We start from the raw sequence: 26,128 nt of genomic DNA, 5'->3' as shown, positions 1-26,128 counted from the left end.
TTGTGGTTTATTCAAACACTTCAAAAGAGGCAAGTCAAGACACTGAATCCCACCCTCCCTCCATATTGTGCCATGCATAATTTGCACTGTCAGCTTTTTTTTTTTTCCCCAGGAGAAAATATTCATTCAAGTTCTGTTCTCTTTAGTTCTGTTGCCATTTATTGTCCTTCCTCAGGTTACAGCTGTGACATGCTTGCATGCTGATGCCTGTCTGCAGGGCTTCAGTTCTAAAACTTTATCAGTGCACCACAAAAAAATGAGTCTTGAGTAAGAGATATTATTTGCTTTTACAGCAAGTAAAAGCATTTATTGCATTCTTACAAAAGCACATAAAACAAGCACACATTTTGAAAAACATCCTTGGATTGCTCCTTAGCCAAAAGGACCCTTTATCCTTTGGCTTGATAAAGAAAGCAGATATACAGTACAGTTGTAGGTACACATATACTTGCATTACACATTGTGCAAACCAGTGATGACTCTAAAATGTAATAGTTACTCATGTATAAGTAAAGTACTTTATACTTCAACATTACATTTGTTTTAATAGTGCTGTGTTGAGGAAGAATAACCATGAGACTTCTTTATCTTCTCACGAATAAATAAATACTAAGACACTGTTTAGTGATTAAAAACATCACAATAAAAACTAATATGAACAAGGGCATACACTCCATCGCATCTGTTTAAATTAAAACGCAATACAAAGTCTGTATCTGAACCGGTAAGTCCTGAAATGTGAAAACACACAAAAAAAAAGCAGAAAAGAGGCTGAAAGTGTAAGCTCTGAACAGTTAAACTCTCTCAGATGCTCTTCAGAGGTAAGTTTACAGTTGTTGTTTTTAAGGCAAAGACAGGCTTGAGACCTTCTATGTACAAAATAGTTGAGGGTGTTTACATGAGCCGAGCAGGCTGAGAGCAGTGCAGCAGTTAACTAGTCATCAGTGTCATCCCTGCCAACGTGAAACTCTGTTATCTCCTTTGCAATGCGTTCTGCTATCATTCTGCTGCTGGCCACAATCAGCCTGCGAGACATCAAATCAAATGGTCCACCTGGTAAAAAAAGACAAGTAAAAATTAATGTCGCATTCTCTTCTTTCTTTCAATGTTACAGTATACGTGGTTAAATTATCAACTTGCTTCTGACGATGCATTAAGCAGTGCATGTTAAAAATGTGTGTGGGAGTAACAGCTGATAGCCCTGAAGGTGCTTTTCTGTGCTGTTATTGAAGCTGAATGTTAAAAAAGGCCATTATCTTATCTTGTAGGAACTTCTAAATTGAAAATAAAAATGGAAATTGGAGGTTTTTGGAGGACAAAAAGATATGAAGACTACAGACTACCATGCGGTGGTTAGCATTGGCACCTTGAAGCCAAAAGGACCTGGTTCGAATCCATTTCTGGATGGTGTCTGTGTGAAGTTTGCGTCATCTTCCTGTTCATTCATAGATTCCCTCCAGGTACTCTGGTGTCCTCCCACAGTCCAAAGACTTACAGGTTAGGTTAACTGAAGATTCTAAATTAGTCGCAGATGTGACTGTGAGCTTGAATTGCTGTCCGTCTCTTTGTGTTGGTCCTGAACACAAGCTGTCTAACCCCACCTCTCTTAATACCACAACCTTGGGATAAGCTCCAGTTCAGTGTTGAACTGAGAGACAACAAAAATCCATGAATACATCAGGAACACATCAGGCCACAACTGATCACATGCTTGGTGAATACCTCAAGCAGCAGAAACCCAAGAAAGAAGAGGAGGAAGAAGAGGAGCCATCTATTTGCACGGATTAAACCACCAGCAAATAGAAGAAGTGGCTGATATTGAGATATCCTACCAATAGGTGGACAAAGCTGGATTGAAAAACAGCACAGACGCACTAATAACAGCAGTACAGGACCAAGCGCTAAGCACTAAGATCAGTAGAGCCTGGGGTTTACCACACCAATCAAGACCCTATGAGACAATTTGACACATAACAGCAGGGTGTAAGATGGTAGCAGGCAGAGCCTATATGGAATGGCATAACCAAGAGGCCGGTATAGTATACAGGAACATCTTTACAGAGGATGGCCTGGAAGTTCTGAGGTCAAAATAGGACACGCTCGCCGGGGTGGTTGAGAATGACCATCTGAGGGACTTCCAGATAAACACAGACAAACTGGTGATGGCTAACCAACCGGACATAGTAGTGGTGTACAAGCAGAGGAAGATGGCTGTAGTGTTAGAAGTAGCTATAATAAGTGATAGCAACATCAGGAAGAAGGAACATGAGGAGGATGGGAGCAACAGTGGTACCCGTAACTGCCCCAATCGGAGCACTCGGGGCAGTTATGCCCAAATTGGGCGAGTGGCTCCATCAGATGCCAGCAATAACATCTGAGATTTCTGTCCAGAAGAGCGCAGTCCTAGGAACAGAAAAGATACTGTGCAGGACCCTCAAGCTCCCAGGACTCTGAACCCGAACTAGAAGGATAAAGACCGCCCGCAGCGACAAGTTGGGAACCCGAGAGATAGTTGCAAATGAAAATCTCAGCAGATCAGCCATTTCTGAAATCCTTTATCAGCCTGTCTGCCACTAATAACCACATTCAAAGTCACTTAAATCACCTTTCTTCCCCATTCTGATGCTCCGAATGAGCTTCAGCAAGTTGTCTTTATCATGTCTACATGTCTAAATGCACTGGTTTTATGCCATGTAATTGACTGATTAGGCATTTACGTTAATGAGCCACTTCTGTTGGTGTAGCTAACAAGATTTTCAGTGTGTGTGTGTATACACACACACACACACACACACGGGTAATAATAATAATCGTTTTTTTCCTCCCCAATTATTACTCATGACACACTACTGTCTAAACACAAATACACACATATTGTATGTTTGCCAGTAATCTGACTTACTGCTCCACCCAATCAAAGATGCAAGCTGGTGACAAAGATAACACACTAATAAGCTCAAGAGAAAAATAGATGGTGAGGATGTTATTGATGTATATACAAGATCCAAGCACCTTACTCATTTTCAGATTTTACAGTAAAAGGGTCACGTTTGAAAAGACCTTCAGCTAATCAAAAACTAAATAAATAAATGGGACTCTGAACAGTAAGTAACTTAGAAACTTGCTCCACCAACTACATGCTTTCTGTCACTGCACTTTTTAAATAAACAGCTTCATAAATCAAGACTGTGCCTACTCTTAGGAGCATTGCAGTTGTGAAACTAGAGAAACTCCAGCTTCCTTAACACACTAAATGTCAGGGTAGCAGTTACGTCCTAATTTAAGATCAAAATTCTCTGTATCAAGTGCAAAGCCAGGAGCAAACCTTTCCTCATCTCTTGCTGTGTTTCATGGGGCATTTATAAGCAGCAAGAAGGATAAAAACCAATAACAAGAACTATTGACCATAAATTATTCATAAACAATAACTTCTGTTGTGTTTGCACTTGGAGAACAGCAGCCCATTCTTGCTGCTTTGTTCTGTACAGCAAACTCCTACAGCAATCCTTCCATTTTTCATTTCATCCAGTGACTCAGCAGCCTTTCAGTGTTCAGTGTTGTTTGAGGAGACACATTGTCTCAGTGACTCACCTGAAATGTCCATGATGACTCCTCCAGCTTCTCTGACAACTGCTGCCCCTCCAGCCATGTCCCAGCAGTGGATGCCCATGTGGTAGTAAGCATCAGCCGATCCGCACGCTACCAGACACATGTTGACAGCTGCGCTGCCTGGGGAGCGGATTCTGTGGATGGAAATGGGATGTTTGCTTTCAACTTCCAGATGCTCTGCTAAGAGTTAAGTATGTTTTTTGGTGCATTTGCAGTTATAATTCTTGATTTTTTTTTTTTTTTCATTTTTGTAGGATAAGCAATGTGTTTTTTTAATGGTAGGAGATAGCACTTCAGCAAAATCCAGTCAGTTTTGCAACATTCTAGTTACCCCTCTATCTAGTAGATTTGATGTTAGAGGTAGAATCTGACATTCAGTGCGGCATTCAACCCCTTTTCATTTGATTTCAAGGCATGATATGAGGTTCTCTCTGTTGGGTGGCTTTTCATTGTGAAAAAGTCACAGAAAACAAACTTATCGGTCATCGAGGTTAGCACTGACCACAATCATCCATAAAAGAAGTATCAAAACAAACACCGCTGTCATTTTCAGGATGTTTCACCACCTTTAGGGGCAGTAATGCAATAAGAAACAGCTGCTACAGGAAGCTCTCACTTTGCCCTGTTGCTGCTGTTGTTGCTGTTGTTATTGTGAGAGAGAACACCTGCATAAGATCAGATTGTGGTAGCAATTTCATGCACTTCTTAATTACAATGATTAGGCTTTACTGTAAACAAATACACCAGCTGTTCTGTATATCTGAATAAGCAGCTGTTCAGGGGGTGTCTGGTGTACTATTAAACTAACACTGGATGTACAGCTTGTACATATTGAAGTGCATATTTACCCATGTACAGGGATGCTGAGGATGTTTCTGATGTTGGCCATCATTGTTTGAAATTGCTCGGCGTCCTTCTTGAAGCCCATTTCTGTCAGCACCAAGGATTTACTAATATCTTGGAAGGAAACAAAAAAAAAACAAGTATACTAATAAATAAAATATCATTATTCACTCATTATACAAACAGCTGCAGGTTTGCGCTCTCTGAGAAAAACAGAAATGCAGTCTGTTGCCGGTACAGGGAAAGGATTTTAGCTCCATCTGGTGGATTTGTTTATAATTGCAACTTCTCAATATTCACCTTCTTGTCCAGACACCTTGATTGGGGCTCCATTGCAAAATGCTCCCTTTCCTTTACGTGCTGTGTACATTTTATCTTCGATGCAGCTGTAGACAATCCCAAACTCTATCTGAGACCAAGCAGCAGCACAGAAAACAGCACCGATTAATGTGGGGCTGGTTAAAAGACAGCAGCTTTATAAAAGGAGAATCTTTAGATATTAACTGGGTTAATGGTCTGCAATCATGTTAATGTTTCACATAATCAAAACATCACAGTTTAAACACATGAGTGGTTCGCATACAATAAAGCATACCTCTTTCTTCACTGTGAAACCGATTGATACAGACACAAACGGGAACCTGCAAAAGAGAACGTTACAATATAAAGCATTCAATTATGGAACTCCCTTCAGGTTTAAACTCAGAGGAATCCTTTTCCATTATCGGTTCAGTTTCATCAGCGTTGTCTAATTATCCCTGACAGAGAGGACAATCCAAGAAAGAATCTAATTAAAAGATAAAAATAGTTGAAGAGCAACAAAGATAAAAACAGAGCTAGAACTGTAACGCAGAGATTTTTACAACATTTAATCGCAGACCGTGCTACCTGTGAACAAAGTTGGTGGTGCCATCGATAGGGTCGATAATCCAAGTGGGACTGTCAGAGAGGGCGCTGGGGGCGCCTGCTGCTACGGACTCCTCGCCTATAAAGCTTCAAAGTGAAAAAAAGAGAGAAGAAGTGAAAATAAGAGTATGATAATTCTATGCATCGTCTATCAGGTACCTCAGCTGTAAAGTAATAACGCTGCACTTGACACTTGCTCTGTTTTCTTTCCAACCAGAATATGTGATATTAGATTTCCACCACGCTGGACACAAGGCTGTAGCAACATTACGGAACCCTGGAATTTTTTCCTGAGTTCTTGTGTTTCAATTTCTCTTGGAAATCTTTACATGTATAAACATTTCGTATGCTGGTAGCAGTAATTTAAGACTTGGTAGAACAAAGTCTTAAGCAAGCAAAGTAAACAAACCAACCAACCAATAAATATCTTTTTTCTTAATATTTGCAGGTATCATGTTATTAGGGGACTAGTGTTATTAGGGACTACATGTAACAAATGTGACCTCCGTTTTAATACTACTAGCGTAAAAATAGAGGTCGCATTCCAGTTAAGATTGGATGGTAGGGCTGTGCTATATTCACAATAATACTGGCATACATTTGTTCGTTTGTGTTTTTACTTATTTAAAAAAAAAAAAAAAAAAAACCATGTCATATTGCTTAATCAAGGATAGCAACACCATACGTTCCCCAGCATGGATAACAACAAGATAAGCCTAGCCATGTCTGAGAGCAAGAGCAGCATGTCAGCCTCCTATAACAACTTAGTACCTAAAAAGGGAACTACTTCAACAACCTCAAAGAAAATACAGGACTTTAAAAAAATAAAAACATGCCTGGAAATTGTCCCTGCTAAAAGAGGGAACATCAGTGTGTTTACCACTAGAGGCAAAAAAACCCACACAAATAAAAAGGCCCTCACAGAGCATTATTATAGCACTCACTAGTTAAACTCCATATGACAGGAAAAGTAAATGGTGGATGGAAATTATTGATGTGGTTACGTGGTAGCGTAAGCAGTTGGTTAAAAAGCTGTAAGGCCCAAGATACAAACACCCACATAGAAAATATAATGTGACAATATCAAGCAGCTCCTGAAGACTTACAAGGTTAGGTCACTTCTGTTATTGTTAAATTAAAAAGGTAAGCAGTTATTTTATACGTTTTTACTCAAAATTTCCAGGGAAAACACTACTGAGGATGTGTTTGATATAATGCTGTGTCACCATTAATGCTGCTGCTACTGCTGGCACCTTGTTTCATTAGACTCACACTTGGAATAAGGTAGTCTGTAATCAGTGACAGCAGCTTATTGGAGAGAAAGGATGAAACATGCCCTTCGTTCCTTTGTACTAATATATGCTGCTGGCCATAAGCTGCAATTACTGATAAAACATTCAGCAATTTTTTCCTCACAAATATCATTAATGGAAATTTCCTTATAATATCATAATATACTTTTGAGGTAATATCTCCCACCCCTACTAGATGGAAAATCGTTAAACCATAATAAATCATGCATACTTCTCACCATGTTCTTAGACCAATCAGCTCACATACCCTCTCTCATGTCCATGTTTTCTAATGAAGTAGAGTACCTGTGCGTTGGGTACTTTTCCCTGATGGAAGATATAATGAGCTGTTCCACTTTCTGGTCCGTCTCGGTCACCAGGTCAACCGCTGAGCTCTTGTGCATGACAGCGATGTCCTTTTGGAGCGCCTCGCAGATCATCTGGCAGAAACACAAAAGTGAGAGGGGAAAAAAAACAAAAGATTTCTTGGATGACTGACTACATCTGCTGCTTTAATTAGCTTCACGTGTTGGTGTTAACATATGTTGGTGCCACAGATGACAAGATGTCTAGGCTACAAAGTCCAAATATATTTATGAGCTGTAATTAGTGTTTCTAGTGTCTGGATAATGTGACTCTTCACAGATGGAAGCCTCTGTATACATTGGAATAACACACAAAAAAACTTAAAGATAAAAACAACCCACACACACATTACGCTCAAATGTCGAGATACGTAAGCAGCAGTAAAATAGATTTTGATGAAAGCGCCCACACGGTTGCTTCTTCAACCTTTGCTTGATTTAAACAAACATTTACCTCAGTATTTTATTTGCATTTTTAACAAGTACCTACCAATTTTATTTGGGCTCATCAATACTTTGCATTCAACTATTTCTTTTTTCAAATCCAACACTGAATAATTTATGATCCAAACTATATCACCGATACATACAGCTGACCTCTGTACATTATGCATCTGAGGTCAAAAGTTATTGTGGTACATTTTTATATGATACTGTTATAAGTTCTTCCATGCCTCTTCTAGGGACAGCTGTGGCCAGAGGCATAAAGAGCCATTTCTCAGGAATAGTTTCTTCAATTTTGGCATAAACAGAGTCGAAGAATAAACAGATAAGAATCTGGTGGTCAAAAGCCAAGGTCAACCGATTTTTAGCCATAACTCGACAATTTACAAATAATGATACAATTTCACACAAATGCCTAGGAGGATAAAATGATAACACTTTGGATGAGATAACTTTACTGCAAAAACATCATATTTTTTCTAATTGTTTGAGTGTAATGTGTGTGGCCATTATTCAAGGGCATCACTCAGGAGCATCAGGGGCGATTGGGACCACAGTTCACATTTGGCCAGATACTGAATTAGGGACACTGATCACGTGAAAACTGTGGACACTGTATACACCTTCTGAACTGCCAGTGTGTGGGAAGTGATTTATTACATATCTGTCTGCACAGTCATGGGTGTAACGTGCAATTTGGCTTTTTTGTTGTTTGTTTTGGATTATGTGCTAGTTTCTCCTTAATGGCATATCTCACTTTAAAAAGAAAGACATGTTACTGAGGTTATTATTTGCACTCAAAGTGCATTTCCATACACACTGTTGTCAACCATAATCAAGTAAGTGTAGCATCAGTCGTACCTCCTGAATCATTCTACAATTGGAGGGAAATTTAGGCTTCAAAAACGGTAAGATAATGATATTATTAAAGAAAGGGTGCACTATGTATTTAAGAAAAACAACTAATAAATATCCAAAATTGATATGTCAACCATAGGCATCAAAGGAACATATCATGAGATACTTTAGTTGCATGATTAAAATGGTTCAGGACCACAGAAATTATATTTAATAGCCTCTTTAGTTTTTTTTTACTTTCTAATGTTTGTTTCACATGTATGGCAACATGGTGGCAAATCAGAGTTTTCTCAGAAAAAGATTCAAGCTGTGAAATAAAATAAATTGAATTTGTAACTTATATTAAATTTAATATTTTTGAGTAGAAGTTTGGTAATCAATAAGTTGGGACAAGAAACTAAATAAAAATCGCATCTTGGGAGGTTTCCAAGAGTTTTATTGCATTTCAAATATTTTTGACAACTAGGTTTACATGTTGTCCCAGGAAATATATGACTCAACAAACGCCAAACGTGTGTTTTAGTAATGTGTGCATGGATTATTTTTTAAATATTTTTAATACATTTTCATGGGTGGAAGAAAAAAAAATAGTCCTGAAATGGTAACGTGGCCCTCTTACCTTTCCGGCCCGTTTAGTGACCTCTATGCAATAATCCATGCACTCCTGCCACGGATCACTCATGCTGATAAAGGGGAGATGAGGCGATATTCAGAACGGAAATACGGACGGAAGAAAGCTGTAGGAAGAAGCACAACTTTCGTCATTTACAATAGCAAGGTGCAATTATATACCGGCATATGACGGTACATTGCGATTACCGACATATGACGTGAGTTAGCTGCTGGAAAGCTAGCTGCGTTAATTTGAAGAAGCAATGAAATCTGTCAAATAGCATAAATTAGCCCTCTATGCTAGCTTTTAAAGGGAGAAAAGGGGATATGTACACTGGAGGTAACGCTGATGATACCTAATGACAAACATACGCTTAACGGCTTTTCTACAGCGCAATATCATTACATTGATTTGTGTTTGTAAAAAAGATATAGTAGCATACCAGTTCCGGGAGCTAATTTAACGCACTTCTAGAGATGAATGACTTCTAAGCAATGACATTTCGCCACTGAAAGGTGGGGCTAAGCCGAACTCTCAGCCTAATTGGTCAATCTGTGCCGTTTGATTTAACAATCTTCGCTATCATTGGCTAGAAGGCTGTCATGTGTTTTCTTCAGTCGCGTTGTTACAGGAAACAGTGTGTCTGCTGGAGAAAGGAAAATGTCTTTGCGAGTACCCAACTTTCTAACTTGAACAAAAGAGGCAGAAATAATGGCTGAAATTTGCGATTTTAGATTCAGAAGACAAAGAAAACTTATCAAACTGACAAAAAAGTAAAATAAATATTAACTGTAAATAAGTACAATTCCCCAGACTGACCTCGCCGGCTTAAAAAGTATAAAGGCAATGAAGCACCGCAAACAAGGCATAAGGAATACTTGCTAAATCTGAAGAACACAGTTCAAGGTGCTTTTGCTTTCACGCGAAATAAAACTCACTATGCAAAATGACAGAAATCAGTTGAAATAGTGTCATTTCACTCCAAATTGATGTGAGATCATATTTCTTATACCCAGCTTCATTTTCTATTTATGTATTTTTAATGGAGGTAAACCGATTCAGAATGCTTTATTGTCATTATGGAGTCACATAGCAAAATTCTTTGCACTACTTCTCAACTTAAATCAGACAGCATTTACAACACACAAACATACAATAAATAATATCACATAATAGGGAAACAGTATATGCAATATTAATGTAAGGCTAGGTCAGGTCAGCTGTGATGTGAATGTTCAGGAACTTAGTGTTGTTCGCCTGTTCCACCTCCTGCCTGTGTCTGAGGACAGACAGGAGCATGTTGTCTCTTTCCGGACACAACATGTGTCTGTAATGACCTCCTTAGTCTTGCTGGTGTTTGGGAACAGGTTGTCTGAACACCATTTGGTCAGGTGCTGGACCTAGATCTTTGGAAATATCTGCGAAATACATTAAAGCAGAAAATTTGACTATATACTATTCTGAAAGTCTGACGTGGTGTTACACTCTTAGTATCGATCACAGCCAATAAATATTTAGCGCCCTTTTATGCCAGAAGGTGGCAGCAGCAACACTCTAAGTGACGCAGCAAGCAGCAAGAGCACTTTCTCTCACGAGGAAAGGTAAACTCCTCAAACATTAAGGTTTTTTTTTTAATTGTTTGTTGTTGTTTTTTTGTTTTTCAGCTGCATGCAAATTCTAATTGTGAATTACATTTAATGGTCCACATCAGATTCTGTTTAGTCTGGCCTGAAAAGCTTAAGGTGAACATCTGCATGCAATTCCTCTCATTCAAACTTGAGAAACAGCTTTACTTATCCAAAACAATTGGCAGCCTCATACATCCAAGGAAATGCCTGCTTATCTGCATCTCACAAAGTTTTGTAACTATGCTTGCAGTAGCCACCTTGTTAAAGGGCTTTCGGAAGTCCAGGGTGTGCGTCTTGAGTCTCAGTTTCACACACAAAGAGAGAAGAAGAAGAGCATACTTAATAGGACATCCCGTAGGTCCGCTGCTGAAGAGAGCAGCAAACACAGATCAAATTAGACTTCAGCGTCATGCTTGGTGACACTTCATCTCGACACAGGTTAACACTTCAACCCTTGCACCCTGTCAGCCAGTAAATTACTCAGCTGATAATGTCTCCTTATAGCACTGGTTCCTCTCTAGCCCACAGCTAATTTCCATACACTAACTCACATTCTCAGATAGGAGCGCCTTACCTCAAGAGGGCAAGAAATTGCCAAATAATACCGTCCTCATTGGGGGGAGTGGATTGCAGTGAGAATACAAATTGTGGTCTCTTGAGCTATCGCTAGACTGACTGTCTGCATGCAAATAACTGTTACCGACATATTTCTGTGAGTTGTTACAGAATCTACAACCCACATCAAGTTGATGAGAGCGCAGTTTTAAAATGTTAATTCTTCCAAAACATGGCATAAAATATGGTAATTTAATCAACTTTCTATATCTATGTAAGAGATTTTGGATTATTCTGCTTTGTATTCTGTTTTAAATGCAGCACAGAAGGAAGTAGTCTGTATTTAATAATATTTATTTTGGTCTGCTTTTATTTTAGCAAGCTTCAAGAAATATTGGCACATTTGATGTAGGAATGGAATTAGTGCTTGCTCTTTATCTGCGGCTTTCACAGCTCACAGCTCTTACTTTAACATCTGGATTAGGTTTAGGCCTTGTTTAGCATCATTTTCTCAGCATTTTTCTTTCTTTGGATCATTAAGCTCAAGCAGTCACGTGCAGAGTGCTAACAGTGCAATTAGCTCGAGAGGCACGAGGGCACAACCTCATTCATACTGTCTTAAAGATTTAACCTTAAGTGACCCTTTCCTCAGAAATTGAAAATCATCATTTTCTTAAAGCAGTTAATGTGAATGTCTGGCAACAGTTAGGGATGCATTATACTTTCCAGCTCTCTACATATTTTCTGTGGATGCTGCATATATTAACGTTAAATAGAATCAGTGTGTGTCACTGTTGGAAGTTCTCACATCGTTCGGTGTACAAGACAAGAAGATTACCATTAAGACTGTTCATGTATTTGACAATATTAATAGCAAACAGGTCATTTAAAAATCAGTGAAACAATGTTGTAACAAGCTGAAAGTCAGTTTTTGATATGACCACCTTTATTCTTCGAAACAGCCTTTCTCTTCTAGGCAAGCTATTTTGTAATTTCTTTAAATAGTATTCAGGAATATTTCTGCAGTTTCTTTTGTTCTTTTCCATGATTCAGTAATGTCGACACTGGGACTCTGGGGAGGCCAATCCATCACTTCTACCCAGATACGCTTTTACTGCACTGGCAGTGTGTTTGGGACTATTGTCATGGTGTCACTGGGACCATTTCTGATGAGCCTTCAGCAGAAAGGCCAGATGCATCTCTCGAGTCATGCGTTAGGTCTTTGCTGGGTTTTTTCTTATTTCTTAAGAGTACGACTTACAGATAGTGTTTATCTACTGTAGATGGTTTTTAGGCCTGAAATCTCTTCTTTTGTCTTCCACTTGTTCACTTTCCTCAATTTTTTAAGCACACACTGAGAAAACCATGCGAAGATGAGCCAAGTTTTCTGCTAGTAGCTCTTTGGGGCTCACAATACTGTTGCAAAAATATTACTTTATGCCTCCACTATGGCGTTTATTTGTATATCCAACTAAAAAAAAAGTTGCACATAACAAAGTGCCTAAAGATAAATTTTAAATGGGATGTTTGCAGGCACCTTTCACGTTAGGTACCTTTTTCGTGCTTGAATCACTCATGGTTCAGTGTTAATTGGCTTAAAAAAAAACTTTAAAAGGACTGGGCTGAAAATTAAAAAGCAACTAATGTCCAAAGAAGAACTTAAGAACCTTCAGAAATAGAACTATGGCTACACTTTAGAAAAAAATACATTAAAGTTTGGGTTCCTGGAAGAAAAATATCATCACTTTGGCTAACAGTATGGGAACAGAAGTGAAATGTATCAGTTCCTCAAACAAAACTGGAACAATGGTTCCAAACTTAAATGGGTACAACAGTAACTTGGGCTAGTTTGGGCTCATGATGACAGTCATGTTCGTGTTTAGCTGGTGGAATTTTCCAGTTAGCAAAAAAACCGCAAAGTAAGTAAATGAAAAAACCTGGACACTGCAGCATATTTCATGTCAGTCCATCCAAGTAGCTGGCAAGTGAAGTAGCAGATGTCTGACTCATAAAGGTAAAGTCGGGGAATAGTTGTTGAGATATTTCAGTCTGGAGTAAAGTGGGTGTTACTGCCAGAAATGGAAAACTAACCACATACTTTACATTCCTTCTTCAGTCAGACCAAGAGGCCTAATAAAAACTGTAAAGTACTCAAACTGTAAGTATCATGAATCAGTAACAAAACCAGGCAATAAAGTTATGTTACATTCATAAAAGTAGCAGCATTGCAACAAACTTAAACACTATTTTATCCTTAGGTTCTGCATGATTTATTCGTTTCATTTTTTTAGTAGTAAACTGCAAAACTGTTACATTGCAGTAGATTTTCACTATTTGCAATGTTCCCATGTTTCATAACTGTTGCACTATCCAGTGAGACGCGTCAGATGTTTATGTTGCAATAAAATCATGTTACACCCCATAGACATCTAACTGCACACTCATGAGAGATCAAAGTTTCCGAAAATTAATAAAGCTTCTTATTCTGTATCTGTTTGCCAGAAAAGTTTCACCCATCTGGCTATTTGACAGTTATTTTCACTTCTTACGTCAGGCTTATTTTGATAAAAGCTTATTTAAACCCTTACAACTAAGTTCACATATGTCCAATGACATAAACAGCAACATATTTTTCCCTCTAGCTCAGGGGAGCCATGCCACAGAGAACACTGCACTCTGTGTTTATCAAGATTCCTAACGCCACTATAATAAGAGTCATGTGGATCTACTCTTCACAAGAGGAGCCTGGAAGGGAAAAAAACACATGCACATCTCTATTTTTTTTTTTAAAAAAGGGTTCTCAATTGTAGATGGGATGTGCTGCCGACCCATTAAGACCAGGCTTTTGAGCATGTTGTGGAAAGAGGATACATTCTGACTCCAGTTGGCAAAAATCCGACCGGAGCCAACCAACAGCATCACAGCCATGGAGCCATTTGTTGCAGTTTGAATTTATGCAATGAAAGAAGTAAGTGAGCATTTCTACACTTTTTCATTTTTATTCACACAAGGTTTTAAGATTGTCGCTACAGCCTGTAGGTGATGATCTTACTGTGTGTGATATTTAAATATATAGATTTAGAGTTGCCTTAACATGAGCTATCTTGTTTCTTAGAAATTTAATCTATGGTGAGTCAGTGCTTGACTTACTTTTGTCAGTGTGCTGCTCAGTTTGATCCACTGATATAACTGTTGTCTAAGATTTGAGGAAGCTGTTTTGTGCATGACACAATATAATTTACCATAGAACTATTTATGTGAGGTTGATTTGCATCAAAGGTGATATAAGTTATTTATTTATTTATTTTGACTCTTCTATAGGTGGAAAATAAAAATGTATAAACACGAATCTCTACTGAAGAGCACTGAAGCACAGCAAGTTGTCACTGTCACAAAAACATCTGTGTCCTTTGCAATAACCAGCATCATAATTTGTAAGCAATTCTTTCTGATATTCCTACATTTTTTTCTGTCTTCCTTTAAATGTGCTGCTCCGAAATTTGATAGATTACACCCTCTTTTCTTTTATCTCTTTCTCCATTTCAAAGGTTTTATTACGCTTCACTTCTGTCCGAGTCAACTCAGAGCACAGCTCGGGACAACCCCCAACATTAAACACATTGTGGTTGGGAGGTGTTACACTTACACCACACTAGTTAACCCCAGCTTAAGGTAAATGTGGACTCATCTGTTGTCATGTCATAACATTTCCAGTCTTGATTGGGAATCCGTTTGCAGATTTGTCATAAATTCACAACTTATCTGTGATTTGAGTCAAGCCTCAGAGCTTGAAAGTTCTTATTTGCTCCTAAAGGCCAGAGCAAAAGAGTTTGGGCTGTCATCGACAGCACATTATGAGGCTAGCGCTCAAGTACAAATGAAGGGAAGTTTTGATGTGGCGTTCAATAAATGATGTTTAGTGAGTTCCTTTCTTTTTATCGGTTTGACTTTTCTAGAAAGGATGAAAGAAGCTGAGACAAAGGCCATATACGTGCTTTGCAAAGAAATTTCATGGGAATTTCTAATATGTTTCACTGCTTACTTAAAGTATACAAAAACCAATCGCTATTGACTCTATTCATGGCAGATTTAAAAGGCTGAGGCACATGGATTACACTTTAGCAGTGTAAAGCACTGTTACTGAATTTTTGTTTGCATTTTGTTCATTGTGTAATTTCATAGTGTAACCGTTTACACAGTTAACTAACAAGCAAAACATCCTCGTTTAATCCCAGGAGGAAAAACTAATCTATCTGTGGTTGTGTCAGGAAGAACATCTGTGTAAAAATTTCACCGAATCAACAAGGCAGAGCTTCCTGATGAACCCTTGTGAATAAAGGAACAGCCACAGTAACTGCTGGCTCTCCTTCCTTCCTTCTTTTGTTCATTTCAAAAAGAATCCCACATAAGTAATAAAACTTTGCATTTAGTTATTCCAAAGGTATGCAGGAGTTGAATGTCAACAAATGATTTAAAATGTACAGGTGAATCCAAATAAGACTCCTTTTTCCCCCAAATCATGACATAGATCCATCAAAGGCTGTTATTTTCATTATTGCTTAATCATACAGTTGTTTGCCATATTAATGCACCCAAGTTTACAAGGAAAGTGCCATTTAGTTCCACTGTATTCAAGAGACTTCCTACATTTCAGTTCAGTTCAGTTCAACTTTATTTATATATTGCCAAATCACTACAACAATTCGACATGACTTATATTGTAAGGTAAAGACCCTACAATAACAGAGAAAACAGAGAAAACCCCAACAACGAGCCTACGTTGGCAACTGTGGGAAGGAAAAACTCCCTTTTAACAGGAGGAAACCTCTGGCTCAACCAGGCTCACAGAGGGGTGGCCATCTGCCACGACCGGTTGGGGGTGAGGGGAGGAAGACTGAACAAAGATCTGTGACAGATATACAGCCAATATCTCTAAAGCTGTGCAGTTCATGCCGAATTCATGTATACTGAAAAAAATAGCACGACAGGCCAATAATAAAAAAGACTTTGACTTTCAGCGAACTGTCCCTTTAAAAGCCACACATCTCAAAAAAAAGCTTAAAGTCATATTCTGTTTTTTATGTGTAGGTATGACTGTGAGGAGATCTGGAGGCAGTTTGAGGAGGCCGTTATCAGTCATTCTTCTTGCAATGTGACCGTCGAGGATTATTTTCACATGTTTAACGCAATGCCACAAATCTGGCCCTGTGATAATGTGAGCTGTGTTGGCATTTTTGTGCCTTATATATACATTTTTTTATTTATATTAATATAATTATGCTACTTTAAAGTCTAGTCTTTTTGTTAACCTGCTTTGTATTTACCTTTTTTTCTTAGTTCCTCTTCTGGAGCAAAACCAGGACACTGATGCACAGCTATGCTGCAGTTTTTCGTCACTTCTGGACACTGGAAGACACGCTGGTTGGCTACATGTTCAACGATCTCATCTGGTGTGGCCAAGAAGAGGATTCTGGTAGATGTTTGTGTTTTGTTTTTTTGTGTTGTATTGTATTTTTTATTTTGTTTTGTTTCAACAAGAGAGAAATCATTTCCGATTGTGTAATTTAATTATTTTCACGAGAAAAATGATCAGAGACATAAAAGGCTTTGACCTCCCCAAGGTTTGGTGCCGCTGCATTAAATTGGTCCAAGTAAATTAAAAAAAAAATCAAGTAAATACTTGAATTTTACATACATATTAATATTAGAATTTTCTCTCACTATATATTATTGAACAACAATTCATAAAAAGATCATCATACCAATGGTCAAGCTTTGTGGTGGTGGTGTGATGGAGCGAGGCTCCATCCTCTCCATCAGACAATCCTAAAGGAGGATTTCTGGCCATCAGTTGGCACCTTGAAGTTCAATCACATTTGAGTTACGCAACAGCATTAGTCAAACACACCAGCAAAAACCAACAAGCAAAACAAAAAATACAAGCATATACTGGAAAATCCTCCAATGTGCTGAATTTAAACAATTCTGCAAAGAAGAGTGGACCAAAATTCCTTTATCACAAATGCTTGATTGCAATTCTCGCAATTCATGCAGTGTTGTGAAAAGTGCCCCCTTATTCATTTATTATCTGAAACGTAAGTATGACAAATATGCGAATCGGGACCCTTCCTGGCAAAATCTTTTTTAGAGCACTGTGTTTAAGATGGGCAGTGACGGTCAAGATGCTTATCAAAGCTGACTACCCGATCAAAAGCAACATTTCTGGCAGTTAGAAGAACTGAAAGTGAAATTGCATGGGCACAGATAAGAAGGACAGATACTTGGCTGCCATCCACGTCTTTCTAACATTAATGCAGTCATAAAGGGCAGCTATATTCTGGGGTTTGAATGACATTTGCAACTGGATATCATCTGTATAAAAAAAGTAGTATGAGATGGCTTCAAAGGTATTGACGATGTGTCCAAGTGAAAGCATAGACAAGGCAAATAAGATGGGCCTGAGGACCTAACCTTTGGGCACACCGCAAGATAAAGTGACAGAAGATGACACAAACTGAAAAGCAGATTCCCACCCAAGTTTTTAGTCTCTCAATCAGGAGACCATGATCAGCTGTGTCAACGGTAGCAAAAGATCCAACAGTACAAAAACAGAATTTTCAAATGTGTCGTTATGTAATTAAATTTTATTTCAAACTCTAGGAAAAGCTATTTCTTAGAGCTGTATGAGTAAAGTGCATGTGATGTTAATTAACATGTATCTAAAACATTATGTTTAGTTACAGCCACTCTAAGCTGGTTCTGGAGATAAAAGGCAAATTTATCAATATAAAATTCTGAGCGAGGTGATGGGTCAGCACTGTGCTTTTTCAAAAGCGGATGAATAACCGCTTGTTCAAAGTCCGTGCTATGATGATAGCATCACAAAGTTACTGCACATTTGTCAGCTGCACAGTCATGATGCAAATCTCCCTCTTCACCACAACACAAAGATGCGCTATTGGACTGAAATCTGGTGACTGTGGAGGCCATTTGAGTTCAGTGAACTCATTGTTGAGTCCAAGAAGCCAGTTTGAGATGGTGGCTGCTGGCAGCACGATGGGCAGCATGTGATTGGCTGATTAGATTTGCATTAATGAGCTGAACAGGTGTATGTAATAAAGCAGCCAGTGAGGTGTTGAAGTTGGTGGCTTCAAGGTTTGATTCCCAGTCTCAGCCTCTCCAGACGGTGAATTTGTATTCCCTGCTTTCATAGCCCCTTTATGAAATGTGTCTGGCACCCATATTCCTGTTTAGCTATTTCACTTTACACTTTTAGATAAACAGAGCTAGCAAACTGCTGGGTGTAGATTCATAATTTCCACACAAGCATAAGAGTGGTATCAAACTCTTGCTTTAAACATCGCTACGTGGATTGAATGATAACAAATTAAGAAAGATTGTTTGGTAGCAACTGGATTCAGCAAAAGCATTATAACTCAGACAACTGCAGCTGTGTTCCCAAACGTTTTGCAGAACTTTTAAGACTTTTCTTATATAACTAGTCTTCTTGCATGTCAACACAGCACATGTCTTTCTTGAATATCTCATATCTCAAGTAATGACACTTGTGAATTTGACACAGGTTTTGATTTCAGCTCTTGTCCGGAGTGGTCGGCCTGTCGAAGTCATCCAGTCTATTCCCTGTGGAGGCAAGCTTCACAAAATGTGAGTTTAATATCCAAACTCTGGAATGGCTCCATCTCTGTTCTGCAAACAGCTGTGTTATTTATCATCTACCTTTCCAAAACCGGTAGTGCTTTATTGCTCTTCTGTGATTTTCCTCATCCATTTGCTAGTTTGCAGAGATGGCGTGTGGCAACATTACTATCTTACTGAATGGATCTATTGTTAATGCCTTCAATAGGAAAAGGTAAGAAATAATGAATAATTCAGTAGGTTGGTGCAGGTTCTGAACTACATATTAAATCAATCTTTTTTCTCATGCAGCATGTTTGGAAGTGTTGAACTGGACAGTCTGGATCCACAAAGGGTGAATTATGTCAACATTAAGGTGGTGACCAGTCTAGACGGACCCCATATGTGAGGATAATAAAAGGATATTCTTGTGTTTTAAAAAAGTAACTACTGATGAGTTCACATTGTCCAAATTCCATTAATTAGCACCTTAACTGCTATGATGATAGAATGACATGTTATAAAGCTTGAAACCCTCAGTTACCCATCATTTATGACCTCACTATAGTTCAGTGATCCGAATATATTATCATGCAGTTGTATAACAGCAACACAGTTGAACTTAAATGAGAGAATAACTATTTTTCAGGGCGTGACAGCCCAAAGGTTGTCTTTATGTTTGGCAAATTACTGATATGATTTACTGCTTAGGGACATTGTTATCCTTTAAAGCTTGTGAATAGCAACCTATCAGAAAGTTGCAGTGGGCCTGAGAGGTTTGTGTTGTTGTTTTTTTCTTTGACAGAGAGTCATGTAGTCAAGGATCCATTGTAGACCTGATCCAAATCCTCCGATCCAGAGGCTTTCACTGGACCTGTACAGACAATGACCAGTACGTAATGTTCAGTGTTTGGAAGTTTCATGACATCAAAGTTAATTATGAATCTGGAATAGTGGTCTTAGATCAAAGCATCACATCATGTGACAGTTGTTAGTCATCAAGTATGTTTTACTGCTCCTTTTTTACACAGAGACCCATGCCTTAACAGGAAACACTTTTATGAAACCATCAATCAGTAACAGGTCTTTTTTCTTCACAGGACCTTGATGGTCTTGCAATGCATCCGAAACCCGCAACACTCATCCTGCCAGACCTGTGCAAACACTTTGTTAAACAGAAACGGCCTTACGTCTAATTAAATCACAGACTGCTGTAAAATCTATATCTTTCAAAGTAAATCCAGAGTGCAAAACAAGGAACAATGAATACTGTAAACACTGTCATTCTTAGATAATACAGGCTTCTCAAAAATCTAACTTGAATAAAATGCAGTGTGCATGTGTGTCTTTTGCGTACCCACTACACTTCACTGATCCCCACAAATCTGCAAGCAAAATGCAGCTGAAACAGGTGCTTCTCATCATGGAGAGGAGGAAATAATTTTACAGCCTTTAATGCTGCAAACAGACTCATCTGTCAGTACTGCTGTGAGAAATGTTTGTACATTTGTTGAATTAAAAGCTGCAAATTAATCACAGCATTGCTGACTGTGCTCCAGTCCTCTGTCCTCTGAACTGTACTGATGCCATTTAATTAGCAGGGTTAGTGTGCTTTCTGAAGACAAGATTTCCTGTTTTACTGTCAGGGTTGTGTTAATTTAACTGAAAACTAGAGCTCTGTCTTAAAACAAGACACATGATGATGACCTGTATGTGGCCAGATATTCACAGCATAGAAAAAAAAGCATATTTGATTTAACTGGGTCCAATAACCTCTTTTTTGACTCAGGGTGCCTCAGCATTGTAATCTCAGAAACACCATTCTGTGCATCTATCTTTAAGGGATCACAAAGAAAATATAAAAATCTATGAAGTTATTGCACTGTTTAATTGTGGTTTCATTATTAGCATTTTGCCTGTGTAGTGTGCTCAGTGTTCATTAAACACCCATTAACATGAGTTTTGTGATTTGTTTTGTTGTGTCACAGGAAGCTGCCAAGGCTATACTTGTCGTTCATATGAGTATACATCCACAGTATAACATATAATTGCATTTATCATCACTTTATGTGTGCTCCAAGGTAGAATTTCAGTAGGCAATTCATGTCTGCCAATACGCCCACAACAGGGATGACAAAGAGGTTTTCTGCATTCTTAAACATTTCCTTTGAATTTCCTTCTTTGTACTCAAAGGTCATTGGCATTTCTCAACATGTTTATAAGTATCACTTATTCTGTGACATCTAAACTAGAGCCCATAACCATCTTACAGCAGATGATTGACATTTAACTGCTGCTATGAACGTCCTTATTAACCTCCTTTTTGTGCATTTTGAATTAGTTTCACTCTGAATGCCCATAAGAGGTTCATGCATTTAGTGCTGCAGCTACGCTTTAATTTAATTGTTCAATAAGGAGGAATGAATACCAACCCCAGCTGCTGTTTAAATCTATATAGCAAGGCAGATCACATGGTAGTAATTCTAAGCATTTAGGCATGGTGACAGACTAGTAGTAGTGGTAGTCTGAGTATTTAGGGAACTCCTGATCCACTGGAAGTTTAGCACACAAACACCTCTAGAGATTACACAGAGTGATCGGAAAAACAGAAAATATCAAGATAGCAGCAGTTCTCGGGAATCCATCTTGTCTTGTGTCAACAGTTCAGGCTGTTGGTGGTGTTGCTGTGAGGGATATTTTTTGACAACTTTGTACTAACGCTGTGCAACTTAGTACCGAGCATCGCCTAAACTCCATATGTAAAGGGATGGGCAGCTCAAATAATCTTAAACTGGCTCCTTGAACATGACAGTGAGTTCACTGCACACAAATGGTCTCCACAGTCACCTGAGCTCAGTCTACAAGGGCACCTGTGGCATGTGGTGAAACAGAAAATTCATATCATGGAAGTTGCAACAACTGTGAGATGCTGTCATCACGATCTCAGGGGAATGTTTCCAGCATCTTGTTGAAAGTATGTCATGAAGAACGAGGGCAGTTCTGAATGCAAACAGTGTAAAACCCAGCACAAGCAAGCTGTAGCCTAATTGTGCTGTCAGCGTTAATCTCGTTAAAATGACGTTAACGCCATAACCGCATTAACACGTCAAATCTCCTTTAGCAAGTTAACGCGAATCGCATGTGCGGTCAAATAAAGTAGCTTTAGACTTTGGCATTAATTCAGAGAGCACAGAAATACCATAAATTAAGGAAGCGATAAAGCTGAGTAAAAAAAATCATTAAATGTTTTTATGAATGAAATGCTATTTTTGTTGGATTATACCACTACTACTAAACAGTAAATACTCCTGAGATTAGAGAGGGTTTATACTGGAATTTTACTCCTAAATATTTGTGTGTGTAATAATCTTACCAAAACTCTAGAATTGTTCTTGGAATGATTTTGTTGTTTCTTAAAGAGCGTACAGACCCGTAAAGCCTGGATGAATTTGAGATTTTCACAAATAATTTTGTTTTTAGTTGTTTACTACGAGATGACTGAGTGTTTCTTCAGAACCCTCTTTGTGTGTTTATAGTATGCAGATGCTTCCTGTGGTAATGTGGTAATTTTCTTTTATATCTCAGTCACACTAGAGTAAAAAGAAGACAGCGTCTAGGAAATAATTACATGGATTGACGGTTGAGAATGCATAGCCCACAACCTCTGGGGGACCAATTTTGATTGAAAGGCAGTTGCAAAGGTCACCTGCTGATGGCTGACCTGACTCTAAACAGTCGCAGACTCAGACAGATTGGCAAAGGTTTACAAATAAGTACCACCTAACTTATGAACACAGACGGATTCTCACCAAGCTGCAGTAAGTCTGTCTCTTTCCAATAGAGGACTCGACTCACCTGTTTGCCTAAGGGTTTTGTTCTGGATTCCTATATAAAAGCAAGGCTGACTGGACTCTGTATGTAAGTAGTTAATGTAAATTTTTTGCTGCTTTGCTGCTTTGAAGATGGCAACTAGCAGGAAGCGGTCACAGACCCGGTCCTCATCTTTAAAGCAATCATTTTAAAAGCAGTGAGACTGCAAGATTATTGTAAACAGTCACGATACATCAGTTTGTGTTTTGAATTTTTTATTTGTTTTTTTTTCTCTTCAGTATTTTTGCAAGCATTGAGGTGACGAGGCTTAAAGCCCCTGGGGTCAGTAGCCTGAATGTTGTTATGGTCTTGAAGAAGAACGCCAAGTAAGATTTTGTCTTTTTGCACAAATCTGTCATCACAATGTTGTCCTTTATTTGTTTGATTTAAATCAGTGAAGCCAATCGGCACATGAATGTTTTTAAACTGATCCTACATTCACTGCTTCTGTTCCATTTCTGTTTCTAACATCTTCAGATCAGACTGTACAAATGCATCCTTAAAGAATTTACAGAATGAGTCAGATCCAAACATAACATACATATGCAAAGTGTCTGAGGGGTTGAGCAATGCGGGTCCCAACCAGAGATAACGTGTGGAGCCTGCTGGTGAACATGTCTGATTATATCAGACACAACACAGTACCACTGAGTATTTTTGTACATGTGAAATATATTTGTCTAATCAACAATTCTAATACTGCTGCTATCTCCTGGTTGGCAGAATATGCAGTATTTTAAAAATAAAATCTTAACATAGAAGGTTGTAAACTTTATTTAGACTCCAAAGTGTAACACTGACTGTTGTGCAATCACATCCTGATCCTGCACCAAGTGCACCATGTCTTTGTTGTTTTCTAGTCATTTTAAAGTCTTGAGGTGTTTTCTGCCCAGCAGGAATAATTTAAAAATGTATGCCGTACTGTGCAGAAGTCTTGAGACTCCCCTCATTTATTCATTTTGGTTCCAAGAAGGGAAAATTTCTCTTTATTTCTTCAGCAATTATTTTGCAGACTTTCTGAAGGCCTGTCAGAGTTTTTCTTTGGACATACTTTGGAACCACTTACTAACAGTGATGCTTCAAGCATAAAAAAGCCACCTTAAGTAAGGGGATGAGCTGATCAGCAAAGTACCCATAGCAGACTTTCTGAACAACACATAATTTCTTCCCATTTCTTTATATTTTTATATTAAGTCTATAAATTCCAAACATAACACAGTTTGGCTGAAATATGATAGTATTTTTGCACCAACAAGGGGATTCACAAAGCAAACTTGGCACATGTCTGTGGGGTGGGCAATGTGTCCTTAAGAATTTGTTGTTGTCATAGATACCTTCACTACTGGGTGTCCTGGATGGTCAGAGTGTGAAAACAACCCTGTTCGCTCATTTTGGATTTGTGCCTCTGCTGCTGTAAGTTTTCAACATGAATTTACTAACTTTTCTTTCTCTCTGTTAAACAGGATTGTCTTGAGGTCATGCATTGGTTAAAATAATACACAAGTGGGCCGCAGAGTGCAGCAAATCCCTCCAGAGTATAAGTGATGGCGATGGAGAAAAGCAATCTTCACGCTGCCTCGTTGTCTGTCAATGAATCTTCGTGTCGGTCTCCATGGAGCGCTCTCCTTAGTGAGCAGCAGCCCACACATTCAAAGGAGCCCTGCTTTGGTTGAGTTTGGCTGGGTTTTACTCTGTTGTGCAACAACCAACTTTTCCCAACAGTTGAAAAAAAAAAAGCAAACAAAAACACAAATATTCTTTGATTCATAATTTTTTCGAGTTCAGTGAATTGTGCAGCAGTCCCAGAAAAATTGATTTGTACTGTGTGTAATTGTAGTAGAAATTTGAGTTTAATTAAAAAACAAACAAACAAAAAAAAACATTTTGAAGGTCCTTATAAAGCACAAAAGGAGGAAAAAAGGAAAAATACCAAAATGGTCACTTAGATGCTGTAATTATGTGGATGCATTGTGCAAATGCAAGTAACACACAGCTTTAAATAAAGTAGCTTTTGCATTACTTCAAAGAGCACATAAATACCATAAAGTAAGGAAAAGATAAAGTTGAGTCAACAAATTGATTAAAGGTTTTTATAAATGAAATGCTGTTTTTTCCTGGATTACTGCACCACCAAACAGTGACATCTCCCGAGACTAGCAAGTAATTGTTATGCTTGGAATTTGTTACGTTTACCTCCTAAATCTTTCAACAGTGTGTGATAATGTTAGCAAATCTTTCCAAAGCAGTATAACTTGTTTTGCTCCTTTGTTGTTTGTTAAAGAGCGTACAGACCTGTAAAGCTTGGGCGAACTTAAAGGTGAATATAAGAAATGACTGGAAAAATAGCCACAGTCGCATTAAAAATGACATCTGTGAAATTATTGCAACATTTGGACAGTAAAATAATTTTAAATACAACATTGCATCATAATGGTAAAACCTCAGTGATATGTGGCAGCCTCATACTTCCTGTTAAGAATATAATGATGTTCACATAATATTGATCTTTGGAATATGAAGTGCAGTCATTTCTCTGAATAAGGGACTTTAGATATGTCCAATGTTCCATTATCACATTTATAGTGACTTCTTCATGATTGATAAACCTCACTTTACAGGAAGACACAAATACCTAACTGTAAATTCAGGATAAAATATTATGTTAATTTTTGTTTTTAGCTTTTTTAGTTTCTTTAAAATCCCCTTTGAGTGTGCATAGTTTGCAGATGTTGCCTGTGGTGATGTCACGGCAATGCTAAGTGGATCCATCGACTCACCATTCAATCCTGAAAGGTAGGACTGCTTCTGCTTCTCTCGCAGTTTTATGACTTTTACTGAGAAAAGTAAAAGAATCTCTTTTCATTTAGTGGTAATTAGAGCCACCAAATAATTTAACAGTGATATATGTGCTGAGTTTCAAGCTAAGTTAAGACGTCATTGCAGATTAAGAGAAGTGCTATTAAAAACAGTTATCATTGTATTTGTTGCAGAAAGTTCAGTGGTTGTTGTAAAAAATATGTTCTTGCTCTACAAACCAAATCAGGCCTAAATGTTTGTTGTCTCCTCCTGAGGACCCAGCCTTCGTGGTCTACGTAGGCCGGGTCCTCTGAAGGCCGGGTCCTCTGAAGGCCGGGTAGGCCGGAAGTGAGCGGCTGTGAAATTAGACGGTCTAGCCTTCAGTTTTGCGTCACCAGCTGTCTCAGTGGAGTTTAATAACCTCACCCGTCTGCTCCTTGCTATCTAAAATATAACTGACAAAGCCTACCAAACATCAAACTAACAGTCACAAGGATGTGCGTGTGATAAACACTACAGCCAAACAAATTCAAGTAAATAATTAGAAAATAATAAATTTTTTAAAGTCTAAGGCCTGACCTGAAACATGAACATAGACACACGGGCATACACAAGACACAAGCATGATTCCCACCCTCATCTACACATATACAATTACTCACCCAGTCGCCCAGCATCTAGACACACCAAAATGAACGCTGGACGCACACTCAC

The 26,128-nt window shown here is 38.4% G+C and overlaps 2 protein-coding genes across 4 annotated transcripts; one reads left to right on the top strand and one right to left on the bottom strand.

Annotated features, from left to right (window-relative positions):
* Positions 1–275: 275 nt before the first annotated feature.
* Positions 276–9,481, bottom strand: impa2 (inositol monophosphatase 2). Its single transcript, XM_082545619.1, has 9 exons — positions 9,373–9,481; positions 8,937–9,054; positions 6,957–7,090; positions 5,341–5,445; positions 5,048–5,093; positions 4,753–4,861; positions 4,458–4,566; positions 3,592–3,743; positions 276–1,053 (listed from the first exon to the last, which is right to left on the bottom strand). Exons 2-9 carry the CDS (start codon positions 8,997–8,999, stop codon positions 935–937), a joined length of 837 nt encoding a protein of 278 aa, XP_082401745.1. The 5' UTR covers positions 9,000–9,054; positions 9,373–9,481; the 3' UTR covers positions 276–934.
* A 1,034-nt stretch (positions 9,482–10,515) lies between these two features.
* Positions 10,516–20,707, top strand: LOC309714318 (ADP-ribosyl cyclase/cyclic ADP-ribose hydrolase 1-like). 3 transcript variants are annotated; one of them, XM_082546650.1, is made up of 11 exons: positions 10,516–10,531; positions 13,909–14,081; positions 14,435–14,547; positions 14,662–14,785; positions 16,202–16,328; positions 16,451–16,592; positions 18,696–18,778; positions 18,910–18,983; positions 19,061–19,153; positions 19,554–19,640; positions 19,849–20,707. In XM_082546650.1, the coding sequence occupies exons 3-11, from the start codon at positions 14,448–14,450 to the stop codon at positions 19,946–19,948; spliced, it is 930 nt and encodes a 309-aa protein (XP_082402776.1). In that variant the 5' UTR covers positions 10,516–10,531; positions 13,909–14,081; positions 14,435–14,447; the 3' UTR covers positions 19,949–20,707. The 3 variants fall into 3 exon arrangements, with proteins under 3 accessions (XP_082402776.1, XP_082402775.1, XP_082402777.1); XM_082546649.1 differs by lacking the exon at positions 10,516–10,531 and having other exon boundaries at positions 13,829–14,081; XM_082546651.1 differs by lacking the exon at positions 10,516–10,531 and having other exon boundaries at positions 13,830–14,081; positions 16,451–16,586.
* Positions 20,708–26,128: the final 5,421 nt, after the last annotated feature.

The sequence above is a fragment of the Aulonocara stuartgranti genome (assembly GCF_965226115.1).
Source record: "Aulonocara stuartgranti genome assembly, chromosome: 9".
In the NCBI taxonomy this organism is placed as follows: Eukaryota; Metazoa; Chordata; class Actinopteri; order Cichliformes; family Cichlidae; genus Aulonocara; species Aulonocara stuartgranti.
Note: the sequence above shows the minus strand (reverse complement) of the source record. Positions and strands in the feature narration are given on the sequence as shown.

What these genes read in the sequence shown, in the direction of transcription:
- impa2 (XM_082545619.1), bottom strand. Translation starts at nt 8,999, where the DNA reads ATGAGTGATCCGTGGCAGGAGTGCATGGATTATTGCATAGAGGTCACT. An exon ending in CAAGGTGTCTGGACAAGAAG is followed by an intron (nt 4,567 to 4,752) that starts GTGAATATTGAG and finishes TTTCCTTCCAAG; the next exon opens with ATATTAGTAAATCCTTGGTG. An exon ending in AGTCATCATGGACATTTCAG is followed by an intron (nt 1,054 to 3,591) that starts GTGAGTCACTGA and finishes TTTTTTTACCAG; the next exon opens with GTGGACCATTTGATTTGATG.
- LOC309714318 (XM_082546650.1), top strand. Translation starts at nt 14,448, where the DNA reads ATGTATAAACACGAATCTCTACTGAAGAGCACTGAAGCACAGCAAGTT. An exon ending in AATAACCAGCATCATAATTT is followed by an intron (nt 14,548 to 14,661) that starts GTAAGCAATTCT and finishes TCCATTTCAAAG; the next exon opens with GTTTTATTACGCTTCACTTC. An exon ending in CTAGTTAACCCCAGCTTAAG is followed by an intron (nt 14,786 to 16,201) that starts GTAAATGTGGAC and finishes TTTTATGTGTAG; the next exon opens with GTATGACTGTGAGGAGATCT.